Source organism: Microcaecilia unicolor, chromosome 8, assembly GCF_901765095.1.
Source record: "Microcaecilia unicolor chromosome 8, aMicUni1.1, whole genome shotgun sequence".
NCBI classification, from domain to species: domain Eukaryota; kingdom Metazoa; phylum Chordata; class Amphibia; order Gymnophiona; family Siphonopidae; genus Microcaecilia; species Microcaecilia unicolor.
The window spans coordinates 120,519,100-120,534,451 of NC_044038.1; the positions used below are offsets into that span (position 1 = coordinate 120,519,100).

The following is a 15,352-nucleotide window of genomic DNA, read 5'->3' on the forward strand; positions in this document are numbered from 1 at the left end:
TAGGATCTGGATGTCAGAAAGCCTTGGAACCATTTTAGCATCTCAATGGCAATGCCGATATTTGACTTCTGAAATTGAGAAAAACACTATTATTAAAATGTATTTCTCAAATACTCTGTACCCTTCTGTGGTCAACAAATTTACATGTTACCAGACACAGTTACGTAGAAAGCAGTTCCTGCAGCTAAAACCTAGAGTTTTGACTGTTGGGGCAACCTTTTTCCTTAAATTTCCCTGTAAATGCCTGGTTCAGTATGGAAACCATAGTTATATTTTTGTGGATTCTTCTTAGAATTGTTTCTTACTGATAAACCAGTGCCTGCTAAGCAGGTTTCTTGAGATGATTTGGTTTTTGAGGTTCATGAAAATAATAATAATTTCCTGTTCTGCTCTATAGAAATTTTGTTTTTCCATTTATTTTCTAGTTTCAACTCGCTTGTTTGTCTACAGCAGTTTTCTTGATGTGGACTAAACCTATTTATTTTGCTTTAGGCTTTGTTTTCTAGATGATTATTATTCTAAGATGTTTCTTTACTTTTTTATGGTAAAGTAAGAATATGCAATTTAAAAAAACACGCCTTTTTTCCCAGTTATTTTATCAGGATCTGGTGGTCGATCATGTCAAAGGTGTTTGACATGTCTAATTGTAGAAATAGGATTCACTTGGCCTTGCTGATTTTTACATTTGAAGTTGGCTAGTAGCGTTGAGTACTGTTTACTTGCTGAATTGTGGCCTGAATCCCTCTCCTTCCTTTTCCTCCTTCTCAGAAGTTTCTACTGAGGAAACTGTCCTTCTTCTTTCCTCCTCTTAATGTACTACCTGTTCCTCTGATCCCATCCCCACTTAACACTATCTCTCCTACTATCATCCCAGTCATCTGTCACATCCTTAATCTTTCACTCTCCACTGCAACTGTTCCTATGGCCTTCAAACATGCTGTCACTCCACTCCTTTAAAAACTCTCACTTGACCCTACCTGTCCCTCCAACTATCGCCCCATCTCCCTTCTCCGTTTCCTCTCCAAATTACTTGAATGTGTCGTTCACCGCCGTTGTCTTGACTTTCTTTCTGCACAACCTATTCTTGACCCACTCCAATCTGGTTTTCGCCCTCTTCACTCTACTGAAACTGCACTTACTAAAGTCTCTAATGACCTGCTGCTGACTAAATCCAGAGGTCTCTATTCTATCCTTATCCTTCTTGACCTATCTGCTGCTTTCGACACTGTTGACCACACTATACTTCTGGATACGCTGTCCTCGCTTGGATTCCAGGGCCCTGTTCTTTCCTGGTTCTGCTCTTACTTCTCACTTTGTTCTTTCAGTGTTCACTCTAGTGGATCCTCTTCAACTTCCATCCCGCTTTCTGTTGGTGTGCCTCAGGGTTCTGTCCTTGGACCCCTCCTTTTCTCCATCTATACTTCTTCCCTTGGTACCCTGATTTCATCCCATGGCTTTCAATACCATCTTTACGCTGATGACTCTCAGATCTACATCTCCACCCCTGAAATCTCAACCTCGATCCAGGACAAAATCTCAGCCTGTTTGTCCGACATTGCTGCTTGGATGTCTCAATGCCATCTAAAGCTCAACATGTACAAAACTGAACTTCTCGTTTTTCCCCTTTCCCCCTAAACCCACCTCCCCTCTTCCCCCTTTTTCTATCTCTGTTAATGGCTCTCACATCCTCCCTGTCTCCTTGGCTCGTAACCTTGGAGTCTTCTTTGATTCCTCTCTCTCCTTCTCTGCACATATTCAACAGATCGCCAAAACCTGTCGTTTCTTTATCTACAATATTAGCAAAATTTGCCCCTTCCTTTCTGAATATGCTGCCAGAACCCTTATACACACCCTTGTCACCTCTCGCTTGGACTATTGCAATTTACTTCTCACGGGTCTTCCGCTCAGCCATCTCTCTCCTCTCCAATCTGTCCAAAATTCTGGGGCATGACTTATTTTCCGCCAGAATCGTTATACCCACACCAGCCCACTCCTCAAGTCACTTCACCGGCTTCCTGTCCGCTTCTGCATTCAGTTTAAACTTCTCGTACTGACCTTTAAATCTGCAGCCCCCCATTACCTCTCCACTCTCGTCTCTCCCTATATTCCTCCCTGTGAACTCCGCTCACTGGACAGATTTCTCTTGTCATCCCCCTTCTCCTCCACTGCTAACTCCAGGCTTCGCTCCCTTTCTCTCGCGGCACCTTATATAGATTTCCTGGACCTATATGTCTAGCTCCATCTCTACCTGTTTTCAAATCTATGCTGAAAACCCACCTTTTCACTGCTGCTTTTTAGCTCCCGTTACTTCCCTCACCCGTAACTGTCTTGTCTTGTCTGTCTGTATTATTTAGATTGTAAGCTCTTTTGAGCAGGGACTGTCTCACTTTGTATCAGGTGTTCAGCGCTGCGTGCGTCTGGTAGCGCTATACAAATGCTAATAATAATAATTTGGGAGTCATGGAGTATGGAGAAGTTGTCCAGGTTGTCCATGAGCTGTTTGGATACCAGTCCTTCCATGATCTTGGTAATGAGGGGTATGGAGGTCATTGGTCTGTAGTTTGAGACTTTGCTTTTGCTCTTTTGTGCATTCTTAAGGATCAGTGTCAGAACTATTCTACCCTTTTCAGTTGGGAATTGACCTTTGGATAACATGTGTGTGATCAGATTTGGTCTGTGAAATGTGCTGAGGCCTCCATTAGGTAGTTAGGGCAGTCATCCAGCAAACAGAATACCATGGAAATTTTTCAATGATGTCAAGTGTGTGTGTGGGGGGGGGGGGGGGGGGATGAATTATGTCCATGCTGTACTTCTGTTTCCTTTCTATATGTGTCTAGGTTTCTGTTGTCCTGTGTTAGCCCCCTTCTTAGATCTGCAGTCTTTTTCTTGAAGTATTTTGCTAGATCTAGTGCAGATGGGGCCACATCATTCTTCACTGTCACAGGGTTTGTGTCTAGTGTTCTTTGTGTTTGTGTAGTGTGTTCCCACTTGCTCTCTGTAGTATTTTCATTTGCACGTCTTATACTCACCTTGTAAGTTTTAATTGCATTTTTCCATTCTAGCTTTGTCTTGTCAGCTTTATGCTTTTGCCATTTCTGTTCCCGTTTTCTGTACTGTCTTTTTAGTTCCTTTAATTCCTCATGGAGCCAAGGGGGTGGCTTTGGTCTGTATCTCTTCTTCTTCATTACCAGGGTAATTTCATGTAGTATGGATTTGCATTGTTTATCCCAGATTGTGAGGAATTCCTTGGCCTCGGTTGATAGATTTCTGCTATTGGTTCTGATCTAACGATGGGGGTGGAGTGGGTAGAGGCCATTTCAAAGTTTAGGGGCGAGGAAAAAGAAAGGCAGAGTAACGGGTGGACTTGTAATGTGCCAAACAGGGGAAGGGCAAAACAAGACAGTTGGCATCTAAGGACCTAAGGGTATGGTTGGGGTATAAGGAATAGTCAGGGAGGATAGGTAAGGAGGGGATCCTTTGTGGAAAGCCTTATGAGTTAGTCAGAGAATTTTAAAATTGGGCCAGTAGAAAACAGGGAGCCAATGCAGTGAGGCTCAGTGGGAAGGCGTGATCAAATTTACGTGCTCTTAGGAGAAGATGAGATGCTGAATTCTAGAGAGTTTGTAGACAAAGAGAAGATTTAGAGATACCAGAGTAAATGGCATTGCAGTAGTCAATCCATTAGGTTAGAAATGCATGAATCAGGCTATATAGGAAAGGGGTGTAAATGTTAATTGCGAATGGACCGAAGTTTTCATAGAATTGGGAAACCTTGTTTAATGACGTGAGCAACTTAAGACTCGAAAGATAGTTAACAAGAACTTTGAGATAACAGAAACAGTCAATTGGTGCAATGGGTCTGTTAAAGAGAACAGGAGTAAGAGAGTTAGAGTGGAATGACCCAGGAAACAACAGTTTTGGAGGGGTTAAGTACAAACTTGTGATCAGCTAACCAGTTGGCCAGTGCATCCAGACAGACTTGTAATTGAATGAACACAGGAGATATGTGGGATGTTGGGTAGATCAGTAAGATATCGTCTGCATAAAGAAAAGAATCAAATATTATGATCTTGAATTAGTGGCCAAAGGACTTGGGTAGATATTTAAACAACAGAGGGGAGAGAACAGAACCCTGGGAGACACCAGAGATTGTCCAGAGGAAGATTAAACAGGGGTGTTGACAGTGAATGAGCAATCTAAAAGATAAGAGGTGAACCAGTTGCGTACTGAGCCAGAAAGAGAATATTATGAAGGCGGGAGAGAAAAATGGAGTGGTTGACCAGATCAAAGCTGGTGGACAGGTCTAGTGAAACAACTAAGGCAATTTGTCCACAGTCAAGAATGGCATGAAGCTCACTAAAAAGTGTAGTCACAGTTGTTTCTACTGTGCAGAGATCTAAATCTGGTTTGTCAGGGATGAAGAATAGATTGTTGTTCACAGTGACTAAGGAGTTGGTTTAAAAACAATTTTCTAATGTAATTTAGACACAAAAGGTAGCGTAGAGATGGAGTGAAAATTAGATGAGCAGGAAGAGTCGAGAGAAGCTTAAGAAGAGGAATGTCAGTTGTTTTCTTCCAGGGTAGGGGAACGAGGCCAGAGTTGAGACTGTGATTGATCATATGAAGACTGAGAGGCAGAAATCCATGGATGGAAAAAGTGAACTGGATCTAAAGAGCATGTTGTAAGATGCATAGAATGTAAGATATTTGTGAGCTGGGCTATAGATGGTTGGGGAAAAAGAATCCCAGGTGGAGGAGCATACTACTGGAATAGGAGGGGATGAGAATCCCAGGTAGAGGAGCATGCTACTGGTGTAGGACGGGATGAGAATCCCAGGTGGAGGAGCATGCTACTGGCGTAGGAGGGAACGAGTGCTAGGAAGGTGTGCTGGAAGGAGTAGAAGGTTCACTAGAACAGTGTTTCCCAAGTCCAGTCCTAGAGTACCCTTTACCAGTAAAGTTTTCAGGATATCCACAATGAATATGCATGAACTTGATTTGCATACAATGTCTTTCACGCATATTCTTTGTGGATATCCTGAAAATCTGACTGGCAAGGGGTACTCCAGGACCAGATTTGGGAAACACTGCGCTAGAAGACAAGGGAATCAAGTAGCTTACGGACTTTGGAGGAGAAATATTGTCCAAGGTTGTCAGCAGATGGAGATTGTCTGCCAACCTTGGAGGGCTGGGAAATGAGTTGCGAAACTACGAAGAAAAGAGCCTTTGTAGAATTTGATGATGTAGAGAAATAGGACTGTTTGGCATCTTTCATTTTCATATTATAAAGTTCATTGGAACATACAATTTAACCAGGAATGCCTAAACATTTGTGTACAACTGTGTTTGTTCATTAGATTCTTTGAATATCTTGGTAAAAAAAAGAAAAAATGTTGTCATCTAAATCTGGACCATGATTGTCTACTTTTGTTTTCTCCATTTTGTGTAGCTGCTATGGATGATGTTGTCAATTTAATGAACCTGATGAAACTAAGCATAAAAGTATTGATTCAATCTGCTCTGAGTTTGGGTCGAATATTAGATTCAGATTATCCACCTCTGCAGCAGTTCTTTGTGGTGATGGAACATTGTCTTAAGCATGGATTGAAAGGTAAACCTTTACTTGTTTTAGCTCAATAGTGTTAATGTACAGTCTGGCACAAACATAGTAACACAGTAAATGATGGCAATATGCCCAACAAGGTGGCCAGATCTGCCCCTGCCATACTGTGCAGGTTATATTCCTCCAGAGCAGTTGCCAATCTGTTACCATGCCTGTCACATATAAGCAGTTCTGTGTGATGCGACAATATCACAACACCATGCCAATAGTCTGAAGAATGGTTATATTATTATGGCATAGTCAGATCAAAAACGAACAATCTAACCATATTGCTAATTAACAACGATTTTACTCTCTAATTTCAACCTTAAAACCTGTTAAAGCCGTGGACACTATTTTTTTTTTTTTTTTTTGTGGAGACGGGTGGGGATGGGTGAAATTTCTGTCCTGTGCAACTCTCTAATGCAGAAGAGGCAGAGCATTCAAATTTCTCTCATGAATATTTATTGTGTTTATCCTGAAAGCCCAACTGGCTGGGGAGCCCCAGGACTGGTTTGGAAACCACTGGCATATGATGTAACAGTGATATCAAATACAGAAACTTGATCCTGACCTGTCTTTGCCATTTTTGGAACAGACTGTGGAAGTCTGCCCGGCACTGGCCTCACTTCCCAACTACTGGATTTGCTATCAGAACCCGTCCTGTTCTGGCTATGCCATTTTCAGGACACAAATCATAGGAGTTTGTTTGCCACTGGCCTTAATTTCCAACATGAGGTCATAAGTACATAAATTCCCACACTGGGACAGACCAAAGGTCCATCAAGCCCAGTATCCTCCCAACAGTGGCCAAACCAGGTCGCAAATACTAGGCAAAATCCCAGAAAAGCTCAATACATTTTATGATGCTTATCCCAGAAATAAGCAGTGGATTTTCCCAAGTCAAATTTTTTTTTTTTTTTAAATTTTTATTTATAAATTTTCTTTTAAATATCAAGCATTACATCTTGAAATACAGAAAAAGACAATTTAGTTTCCAAATTTCTTTTCATAACAATATCAATAAAGGAAAAAAAAAAGATAAAAATATCAAAAATATAGGATAGGAAATCAATACTTGTCTATAGTCCACAATATCGAGGGGTTATCACAATTTCAAGGAAAAACATGTATATCAAATTTAGAGATCAACTTCCAAATTTAACTTGGCAGTTAGTAATGGCAGGCCAGGTAATATATATATTATTTATGGGGTTGAAGTTGTTAAAGTCCCTACTAATGGAGACTGTGGGTCTCTCAGCTTAGCTTCCAGAAAAGAGTTCAGTTGTTTCACCTCAAAAAATACATATTTGATTGAATTCAATTTTATCACACACTTGCACGGGAAGTTCAGCCAAAATAATGCCCCAAGTTGCAAAACCTTTGGTCTCAGTTTGAGGAATTCTTGTCTTTTCTTTTGGGTAGATCTTGAGACGTCAGGATACATTCTAATTTTACAGTTCAGGAAATCTGGTCTTTTATTTAAGAAAAATTGTTTTAGTATCCAGTCTCTATCTGGTTGAAGTATGAAAGTCACTTTAAGTGTCGCAGTTGTCAGGCCCTCATTGTCTCCTTCAATAATTTGAGTCAAATCCAAAGTTTGAACATTCATTTCAACTCTTTGTGATAAATCTTTCTTACGAAATGGTTCTACATAGAAAATCTTTGAAATTGGTGGATGCGATTTTTCTGGAATCTTTAAGGCTTCAGTTAAGTATTGTTTGAAGGTTATCAATGGTGAAATGGCAATCTGCTTGGGAAAGTTTATCAATCTGAGGGCATTGGAACGTTGGTAATTTTCTAATATTTCAATTCTATTTTGAAGATACAGATTTTCTTTAATTAAGTTAACTTGAATATGTTGAGAGTTTTTTTTATAGCAGAACAGTTTACTTCCGTTTCTTTGCCCAAAGATATCAATCTCTTACCCATTTCAGATATGTTTTTTGAATCAGAACTGAATTTCTTATCAAACTGAGTAAACTTTTGTGTAAATGAAACTTCCAAACCAACAAGTGCTTCCCAAATATTGTCCAACGTAATTTGTTGAGGTTTTTCAGGCAAAAAAGACTTACTTGGAAGTTCCAAGGTAATAATTGAAGTTAAGTCCGATTGACCTCCCACTGCTCCTCGCTCTTCCATAGGGACGCCATCTCCTCCACTCGCTCCTGCTGCTTCCGCAGTGGAGCTTGCCGGCGTCTCAGGCGTCGACTCGGCGCCCGTACCAGGAAACCCTGTTGCGTCCTGCGCCTCTGGGGTTCCCCGAACTGAATTCAGCGTCACAGCCGGCATAGGAGGGGGATGCCTCGTCTCGGGACTGAACGATGTCTCTTGGTCAAGCTGGGGGAACGGGAGACCTCTCCCCAATCCCACCGGCAGCGATCCCAGTCCCGTCTGCATACCTGGCGAAAAGAAGCGATCTATTGTTCCCGCTCCAGGTAAAAGAGGAGTAGCGGGCCCTACTCGCGGTTTTCCTCTCCGTTTAGGCATAGTTGAATAAGTAATTATAAAGAAAATCAGGAGTCAAGAGTGGATATCAGCAGAGCTTCTTTCAATGCCTCCTACACGGCCACCATCTTAGCCCCCCCCCCCTTCCCAAGTCAATTTAATAATGGACTTTTCCTTTAGGAAGCTGGCCAGACCCTTTTTAAACCCTGCTAAGCTAACCACCTTTACCACATTCTCTGGCAACGAATTCCAAAGTTTAATTACATGTTGAGTGAAGAAAACTTTTCTCTGATTTCGTATTAAATTTACTACTTTGTAGCTTCATCGCGTGCCCCTTTGTTCTAGCATTTTTGGAAAGAGTAAACAAACTATTAACATCTACCTGTTTCACTCCACTCATTTTATAGTCCTCTATCATATCTCCTCTCAGGCCTTCTCTTCTCCAAGCTGAAGAGCCTAGATGCTTCAGCCTTTAATCATAGGGAAGTCGTCCCATCCCCTTCATTGTTTTTGTCGCTCTTCTAATTCCATTATATCTTTTGTGAGATGAGTCAACCAAAATTGAACACAATATTCAAGGTGCAGTTGCACCATGGACCGATACAAAGGCATCATAACATCCTCAGTTTTGTTTTCCTTTCCTTTCCTAATAATACCTAACATTCTATTTGCTTTCTTAGCCGCAGCAGCACACTGAGCAGAAGGTTTCAACGTATCATCAATGATGACACCTAGATCCCTTTCTTGGTCCGTGACTCCTAACATGGAACCTTGCATGACGTAGCTATAATTCAGGTTCCTCTTTCCCACATGCATCACTTTGCACTTGCTCACATTAAATGTCATCTGCCATTTAGACGCCCAGTCTCCCAGTCTCGTAAGGTCCTCTTGTAATTTTTCACAATCCCCCTCGATTTAATGGCTTTGAATAACTTTGTGTCATCAGCAAATTTAATTACCTCACTAGTTACTCCCATCTCTAGGTCATTTATAAATATGTTAAAAAGAAGCGGTCCCAACACAGACCGCTGGGGAATCCCACTAACTATCCTTCTCCATTGAGAATACTGACCATTTAACCTTACTCTCTGTTTTCTATCCTTTAATCAGTTTTTAATCCACAATAGGACACTACTTCCTATCTCATGACTCTCTTGTTTCCTCTGGAGTCTATCATGAGGTACTTTGTCAAATGCCTTTTGAAAATCCAGATACACAATATCAACCGGCTCACCTTTATCCACGTTTGTTCACCCCTTCAAAGAAATGTGATAGATTGGTGAGGCAAGATTTCCCTTCACTAAATCCATGTTGGTTTTGTCTCATTAATCCATGCTTTTGAATATGCTCACTGGTCTATATTTTCCCGGATTTCCTCTGGAACCTTTTAAAAAAATCGGCGTTCCATATCATCATGCTGATCAATTCATAGACTGGTGGGTTGTGTCCATCTACCAGCAGGTGGAGATAGAGAGCAATCCTTTTGCCTCCCTATATGTGGTCATGTGCTGCTGGAAACTCCTCAGTATGTTCTCTATCTCAGCAGGTGGTGGTCACACACAGCAGCAGCTCTGGCTAGGACTCCAAGCCTAATTTTTAGGTTTTGTTGAGTACCTGGGGTTGAGGGCTCTTCTTGAGCAAGTGCAAACCTGGTGGTGCCAGGTCCCTCCTTTTCTCCCCCCTCCCGCTGGCTCTGTTAAAAAAAAAAAATAAAAAAAAATTTGGACGTCCTTAAGGGCGTTTATTTCAACGTTTATTTCAACGTTTATTGCAGCTGCTCACTGGGACACCAGTTCGTTACAGCCCGGAGCGAGAAGCAGGTAATTTTTACCTTTTTATAGCAGGCAGGGGGTTCCCCGTTCGGTCTCCACGTGGCTTATGGCGTCGGAGGGCGAGGGCGCGAGGATTCGCTCCCCGGACCGCGTGGGTGCGTCTAGCGGGGATTTCAAAACCTGAATCGCCTTTGTTAGGCATCAGTTTGGAGTCCGGTCAGTGTCCCGGTTCCTCCTCCGGTGTGGCGGTTTTTCCCGCCATAAGCGCCCATCCCCCGCTGCTCACCCACTCCATGTTGGCCGGCCACTCTGCTCGGACGGCTTCTTCTTGGGCCGCCCTCGAGCTGGGAGACGTTAATACTATGGTCGCCCTTGATTCGGGCGACGGTAAGAAAGCGGCCAAAGTTAAGCGCCGTTCTTCCCGCGCGGCTCCTTCTCGGAGTTTCGCGCCGGACGCCATTTTGGATGCGCAGCACGTTTCTCCCCCACTCTTGCGAGCGCCGGTTGAGGGTGCGGCTAGGGCCGTGGCCCAAGCTGCAGAAGTGCACAGTTCGGGGGGATTCTCCCCTGAGTTCATTTTGCTGCTGCATCAGGCTTTTCTTATGCAAAACGCTGCCCCTGCCCCCCTGTCAGATAAAGGGGTTGAGGCCTCCGGAAGTAAACGCCCTCGGGTGGATTTCCAGGCCCTAGAGGACTCTCTCTCCTCTGATGTAGATGAGGGCAGCGTATCTGAGTTCTCCCAACGGTCCTTTGGGGATTCCTTGGAGGAGACGGATTCCCGCTCGGATGGAGCGGATGACCCCTCTGCAGCGCGGATCTTTCGCTCAGAGGATTTGCCCAACCTGTTAGTGCAGGCCATGAGCATTTTGAAGATTTCCTCTCCGGAGGACGTCTCTCCCTCAGCCTCTGTTGGCTCCGCCATTATGCTGGGGACGAAGCGCCCGCCTAGAACCTTCCACGTGCATGAAGCCATGCGCACCTTGATTTCGGCTCAAAGGGGTGTCCCAGAAGCGAGCCTCAAAGTGGCTAGGGCTATGTCCCGCATCTATCCTCTGCCTGAAGGTGAACGGGAGGCCTTTCTTTGGCCTACAGTGGATTCTTTAATCACTGCGGTGACTAAGAAAACAGCCTTGCCAGTGGAAGGTGGCACGGCCCTAAAGGACGCCCAAGACAGAAGATTGGAGGCGGCCTTAAGGTTGTCCTTCGAGGCGGCTGCTTTAAGTTTGCAGGCCTCAGTTTGTGGCTCCTATGTGGCCAGGGCGTGCCTGACGATTGTGCAGCAGGCTTCCCCCTCGGATCCTTCCTTGAGGGCTGATTGGCCGGCCCTGGAATCGGGCTTGGCTTATTTGGCAGACTTGCTGTATGATGTCTTGAGAGCCTCAGCTAAAGGTATGGCTCAGACAGTCTCTGCGCGGCAGTGGCTTTGGCTGAAGCATTGGTCTGCGGACCACGCCTCTAAGTCTCGCCTGGCTAAGTTGCCTTTTAAAGGCAAGCTGCTTTTTGGGGTCGAGCTGGACAAAATTGTGACCGATCTCGGCACGTCTAAGGGCAAGAGGTTACCAGAGGTCAGGGCTCGGGCCAGTGGTGCTCGCCCTGGGTCCTCCAAAGGACGGTTTCAGGAAGCCCGTCGGTATCGCCCGGGCAAGTCGGGCTCCTCTGCTCCCTCTTCCTTCAAGAGGAACTTCTCCCCCAAGCAGCATTCCTTTCGCAGAGACCGCCGTCCCGGAGATGCTTCCTCCGGTCCTCCCCCAGGGTCTCGTACCCAATGACGGGGCCCTGGTCCATGGCCCAGTGCAGATTGGAGAACGCCTGTCCTCGTTTCTGGGCGAGTGGACCAGGGTAACTTCAGACGCTTGGGTCCTGGAAGTCATCAGAGACGGCTACAAGCTAGAGTTCTGCCGACCCTTAAGAGACGGGTTTGTATTCTCTCCCTGCAAGTCTCCGGTCAAAGCTGTGGCAGTGCAGCAGACTTTGGACAATCTGATCCGCCTGGGTGCGGTCATTCCGGTGCCAGAAGATCAGCTTGGCAAGGGACATTACTCCATTTACTTTGTGGTACCAAAGAAAGGAGGTTCTGTACGGCCTATCCTCGACCTCAAAGGGGTCAATCGGGCCTTGAAAGTTCGGCACTTCCAAATGGAGACTCTCCGCTCTGTTATAGCGGCAGTGAAGGCAGGGGAGTTCCTGGCATCCTTGGACATCAAGGAAGCTTACCTGCATATTCCCATCTGGCCTCCTCCTCAACGCTTTCTGCGTTTTGCAGTCCTGGGCCGACACTTCCAGTTCAGAGCCCTCCCGTTCGGGTTGGCTACTGCTCCGCGGACCTTCTCCAAAGTAATGGTGGTCATCGCGGCCTTCCTTCGAAAGGAAGGAGTACAAGTCCATCCTTATCTGGACGACTGGTTGATCCTAGCCCCCTCTTATGCAGAGTGCGGCAGAGCTGTAGACCGGGTGATTGCTCTTCTGAGCTCCCTGGGGTGGATCATCAACTGGGAGAAAAGCCAGCTGCGCCCGACTCAGTCCCTGGAATATCTGGGAGTTCGTTTCGACACCCAAGTGGGCAGAGTGTTCCTGCCGGACAATCGAATTGTCAAGCTTCAGGCTCAGGTGGACCAGTTCCTAGTAGCCTCTTCTCTTCGGGCTTGGGACTATGTGCAGCTGTTGGGCTCTATGATGGCCACGATGGAAGTAGTGCCCTGGGCCAGGGCTCATATGAGACCACTACAACTCTCTCTGCTGCAGCGCTGGACTCCAGTGTCGGAGGATTACGCTGTGCGCCTTTCCTTGGACCTAGCGGTGCGCAAGGCGCTGAGCTGGTGGCTGAGGACAGACAAGTTGTCCGCAGGGATGCCTCTTTTGACCCCAGAGTGGGTTGTCGTCACGACGGATGCCTCTTTGACGGGCTGGGGAGCCCATTGCTTGGGAAGGACAGCGCAGGGGCTCTGGTCTCCTGCAGAGGCAAAGTGGTCTATCAACCTCCTGGAACTCAGAGCCATTCGGTTGGCGCTTTTGGAGTTTCTCCCGGTACTGGCGTTGAAGCCAGTACGGGTCCTGTCGGACAGTGCCACGGCTGTGGCCTATGTCAATCGCCAGGGAGGTACCAAGAGCGCCCCTCTAGCCAAGGAGGCCATGAATCTATGCCAGTGGGCGGAAGCGAACCTGGAACAGCTGTCGGCGGCCCACATTGCTGGAGTCATGAATGTCCAGGCAGACTTTCTCAGTCGCCATACCTTGGATCCCGGAGAGTGGCAGCTATCGGCTCAGGCGTTCTTCGACATCACGAAGCGCTGGGGCCAGCCGAGCCTAGATCTGATGGCGTCATCGGCCAATTGCCAAGTGCCGCGCTTTTTCAGCAGAGGACGGGACCCTCGATCTCTGGGAGTAGATGCTCTTCTCCAACAGTGGCCGACACAGGAGCTTCTTTATGTGTTCCCGCCCTGGCCCATGTTGGGCAGGGTGCTAGACCGGGTGGCAAAGCATCCGGGCCGGGTAATCCTGGTGGGTCCGGACTGGCCCAGACATCCCTGGTATATGGACTTAATCAGGCTCTCAGTGGACGGACCTCTGCGACTGCCAGCAGAGCAGGGCCTGTTGCATCAGGGTCCCGTGGTGATGGAGGATCCCTCCCACTTTGGTCTTACGGCCTGGCTATTGAGCGGCAGCGTCTGAGGAAGAAAGGCTTCTCAGACAAGGTCATCGCCACTATGCTGAGAGCGAGGAAGCACTCTACTTCTACTGCTTACGCCAGGGTTTGGCGTACCTTTGCATCGTGGTGTGAGGCAGGCTCACTTTCTCCCTTCACTGCTCCAATTTCTTCAGTGTTGGCGTTCCTGCAAGAAGGTCTGGAGAAAGGCCTGTCGCTCAGTTCCCTTAAAGTCCAGGTAGTGGCTCTGGCTTGCTTCAGGGGCTGCCTGAAGGGTGCTTCCCTGACTTCGCAGCCAGATGTGGTGTGCTTTCTCAAGGGAGTTAATCACCTACGCCCTCCTCTGCACTCAGTGGTACTTGCGTGGAATCTCAATCTGGTGCTAAGAGCCTTGCAGAAGCTGCCTTTTGAACCCTTGTCGAGGGCATCTCTGAAAGACCTGACGTTGAAAGCAGTCTTTTTGGTGGCTATCACTTCAGCCAGAAGAGTTTCCGAGCTCCAGGCGCTATCATGTCGAGAGCCCTTTCTGCAGTTCACTGAGGCAGGAGTGTCTATTCGCACAGTGCCTTCCTTCCTGCCCAAGATTGTTTCTCGCTTCCAAGTGAATCAGCAGCTCCGTCTCCCATCCTTTCGTAGGGAGGACTACCCAGAGGAGTACTCTGCTCTCAAATATCTAGATGTGAGACGAGTCATCATCAGATACTTGGAAGTGACCAATGATTTCTGGAAGTCGGATCATCTGTTTGTCCTGTTAGCAGGTCCTCGTAAGGGTCTGCAGGCTGCTAAGCCTACAGTGGCAAGATGGGTCAAGGAAGCCATTGCAGCGGCTTATGTGGCTGCAGGGAAGGTGCCGTCTATTCGGCTGAAGGCTCACTCCACTAGAGCTCAGGCGGCCTCGATGGCGGAGGCCGGGTCCGTCTCCTTGGAAGAGATTTGCAAGGCGGCAACTTGGGCATCGGCTCATACCTTCTCCAGGCATTACCGCTTGACTGTGGCTGCTCGGGCGGAGGCCCAGTTTGGAGCTTCAGTGTTGCGGTCAGGGATTTCTATGTCCCGCCCTGGGTGAGTACTGCTTCGGTACATCCCACCAGTCTATGGATTGATCAGCATGATGATATGGAAGGTAAAATTATGTATCATACCTGATAATTTTCTTTCCATTAATCATAGCTGATCAATCCATAGCCCCGCCCAGATATCTGTACTGTTTTTATTCTGGTTGCATTTCAGGTTCAAGTTTAGTCTTCAGTTCCTGTTCAGGAGGACTTCATGTTCAAGTTTTTTCAATTGGATTCTTCAGGAGTTGAGACGATTTTGTGTTACAGTGAGCTGCTGCATTCCTCTCCCCTCCGTTTTACGGAGCTGGATTGAGACCTAAATTGTTCCGGCACTCCCTCCCGCTTCGTGCAGCTGTAGGGCAGCTTTGTACCCCTCCCGCTTCGGCGGTGGTAGGGTCAGTCAGCTCCTCCCGCGGTTGCGGTTGCAGGATAAGCCAGATCCCCCCGCATCGGCGGGTGTGGTGTCCCTCCCCCGCTCCGCGGGGATGAGCTGGACGGATTCCCCTCCCCCACTTGTGTGGGGATGAGCTGGGTTAATTCCCCTCCCCCGTTTCGGCGGTGGTGAGCTGGGCAGAGTGTCCCTTTGTGGGTGTAATTCTCTAAGTGCTGAGTCCTGCGGATGGAGCTTTGATATCGACATACTGAGGAGTTTCCGGCAGCAGATGACCACATATAGGGAGGCAAAAGGATTGCTCTCTATCTCCACCTGCAGGTAGATGGACACAACCCACCAGTCTATGGATTGATCAGCTATGATTAATGGAAAGAAAATTATCAGGTATGATACATAATTTTACCTTCCTTGTCATGAACAGCAGATGAATCCATT

The 15,352-nt window shown here is 46.6% G+C and overlaps 1 protein-coding gene across 6 annotated transcripts in view; it reads left to right on the forward strand.

The window, feature by feature from the left end:
- Positions 1 to 15,352, forward strand: part of RUFY1 (RUN and FYVE domain containing 1) — a 744,748-nt gene that overhangs the window by 21,568 nt on the left and 707,828 nt on the right. For 5 of the 6 annotated variants that reach the window (XM_030213172.1, XM_030213171.1, XM_030213174.1 and 2 more), the window contains one exon: positions 5,450 to 5,611. The exons of the other annotated variant lie outside the window; for it this stretch is intronic. In XM_030213172.1, coding sequence (XP_030069032.1) covers positions 5,455 to 5,611 — 157 coding nt within the window. In that variant the 5' untranslated portion in view covers positions 5,450 to 5,454. The remainder of the gene's footprint in view (positions 1 to 5,449; positions 5,612 to 15,352) is intronic. 6 annotated transcript variants of the gene reach the window in all.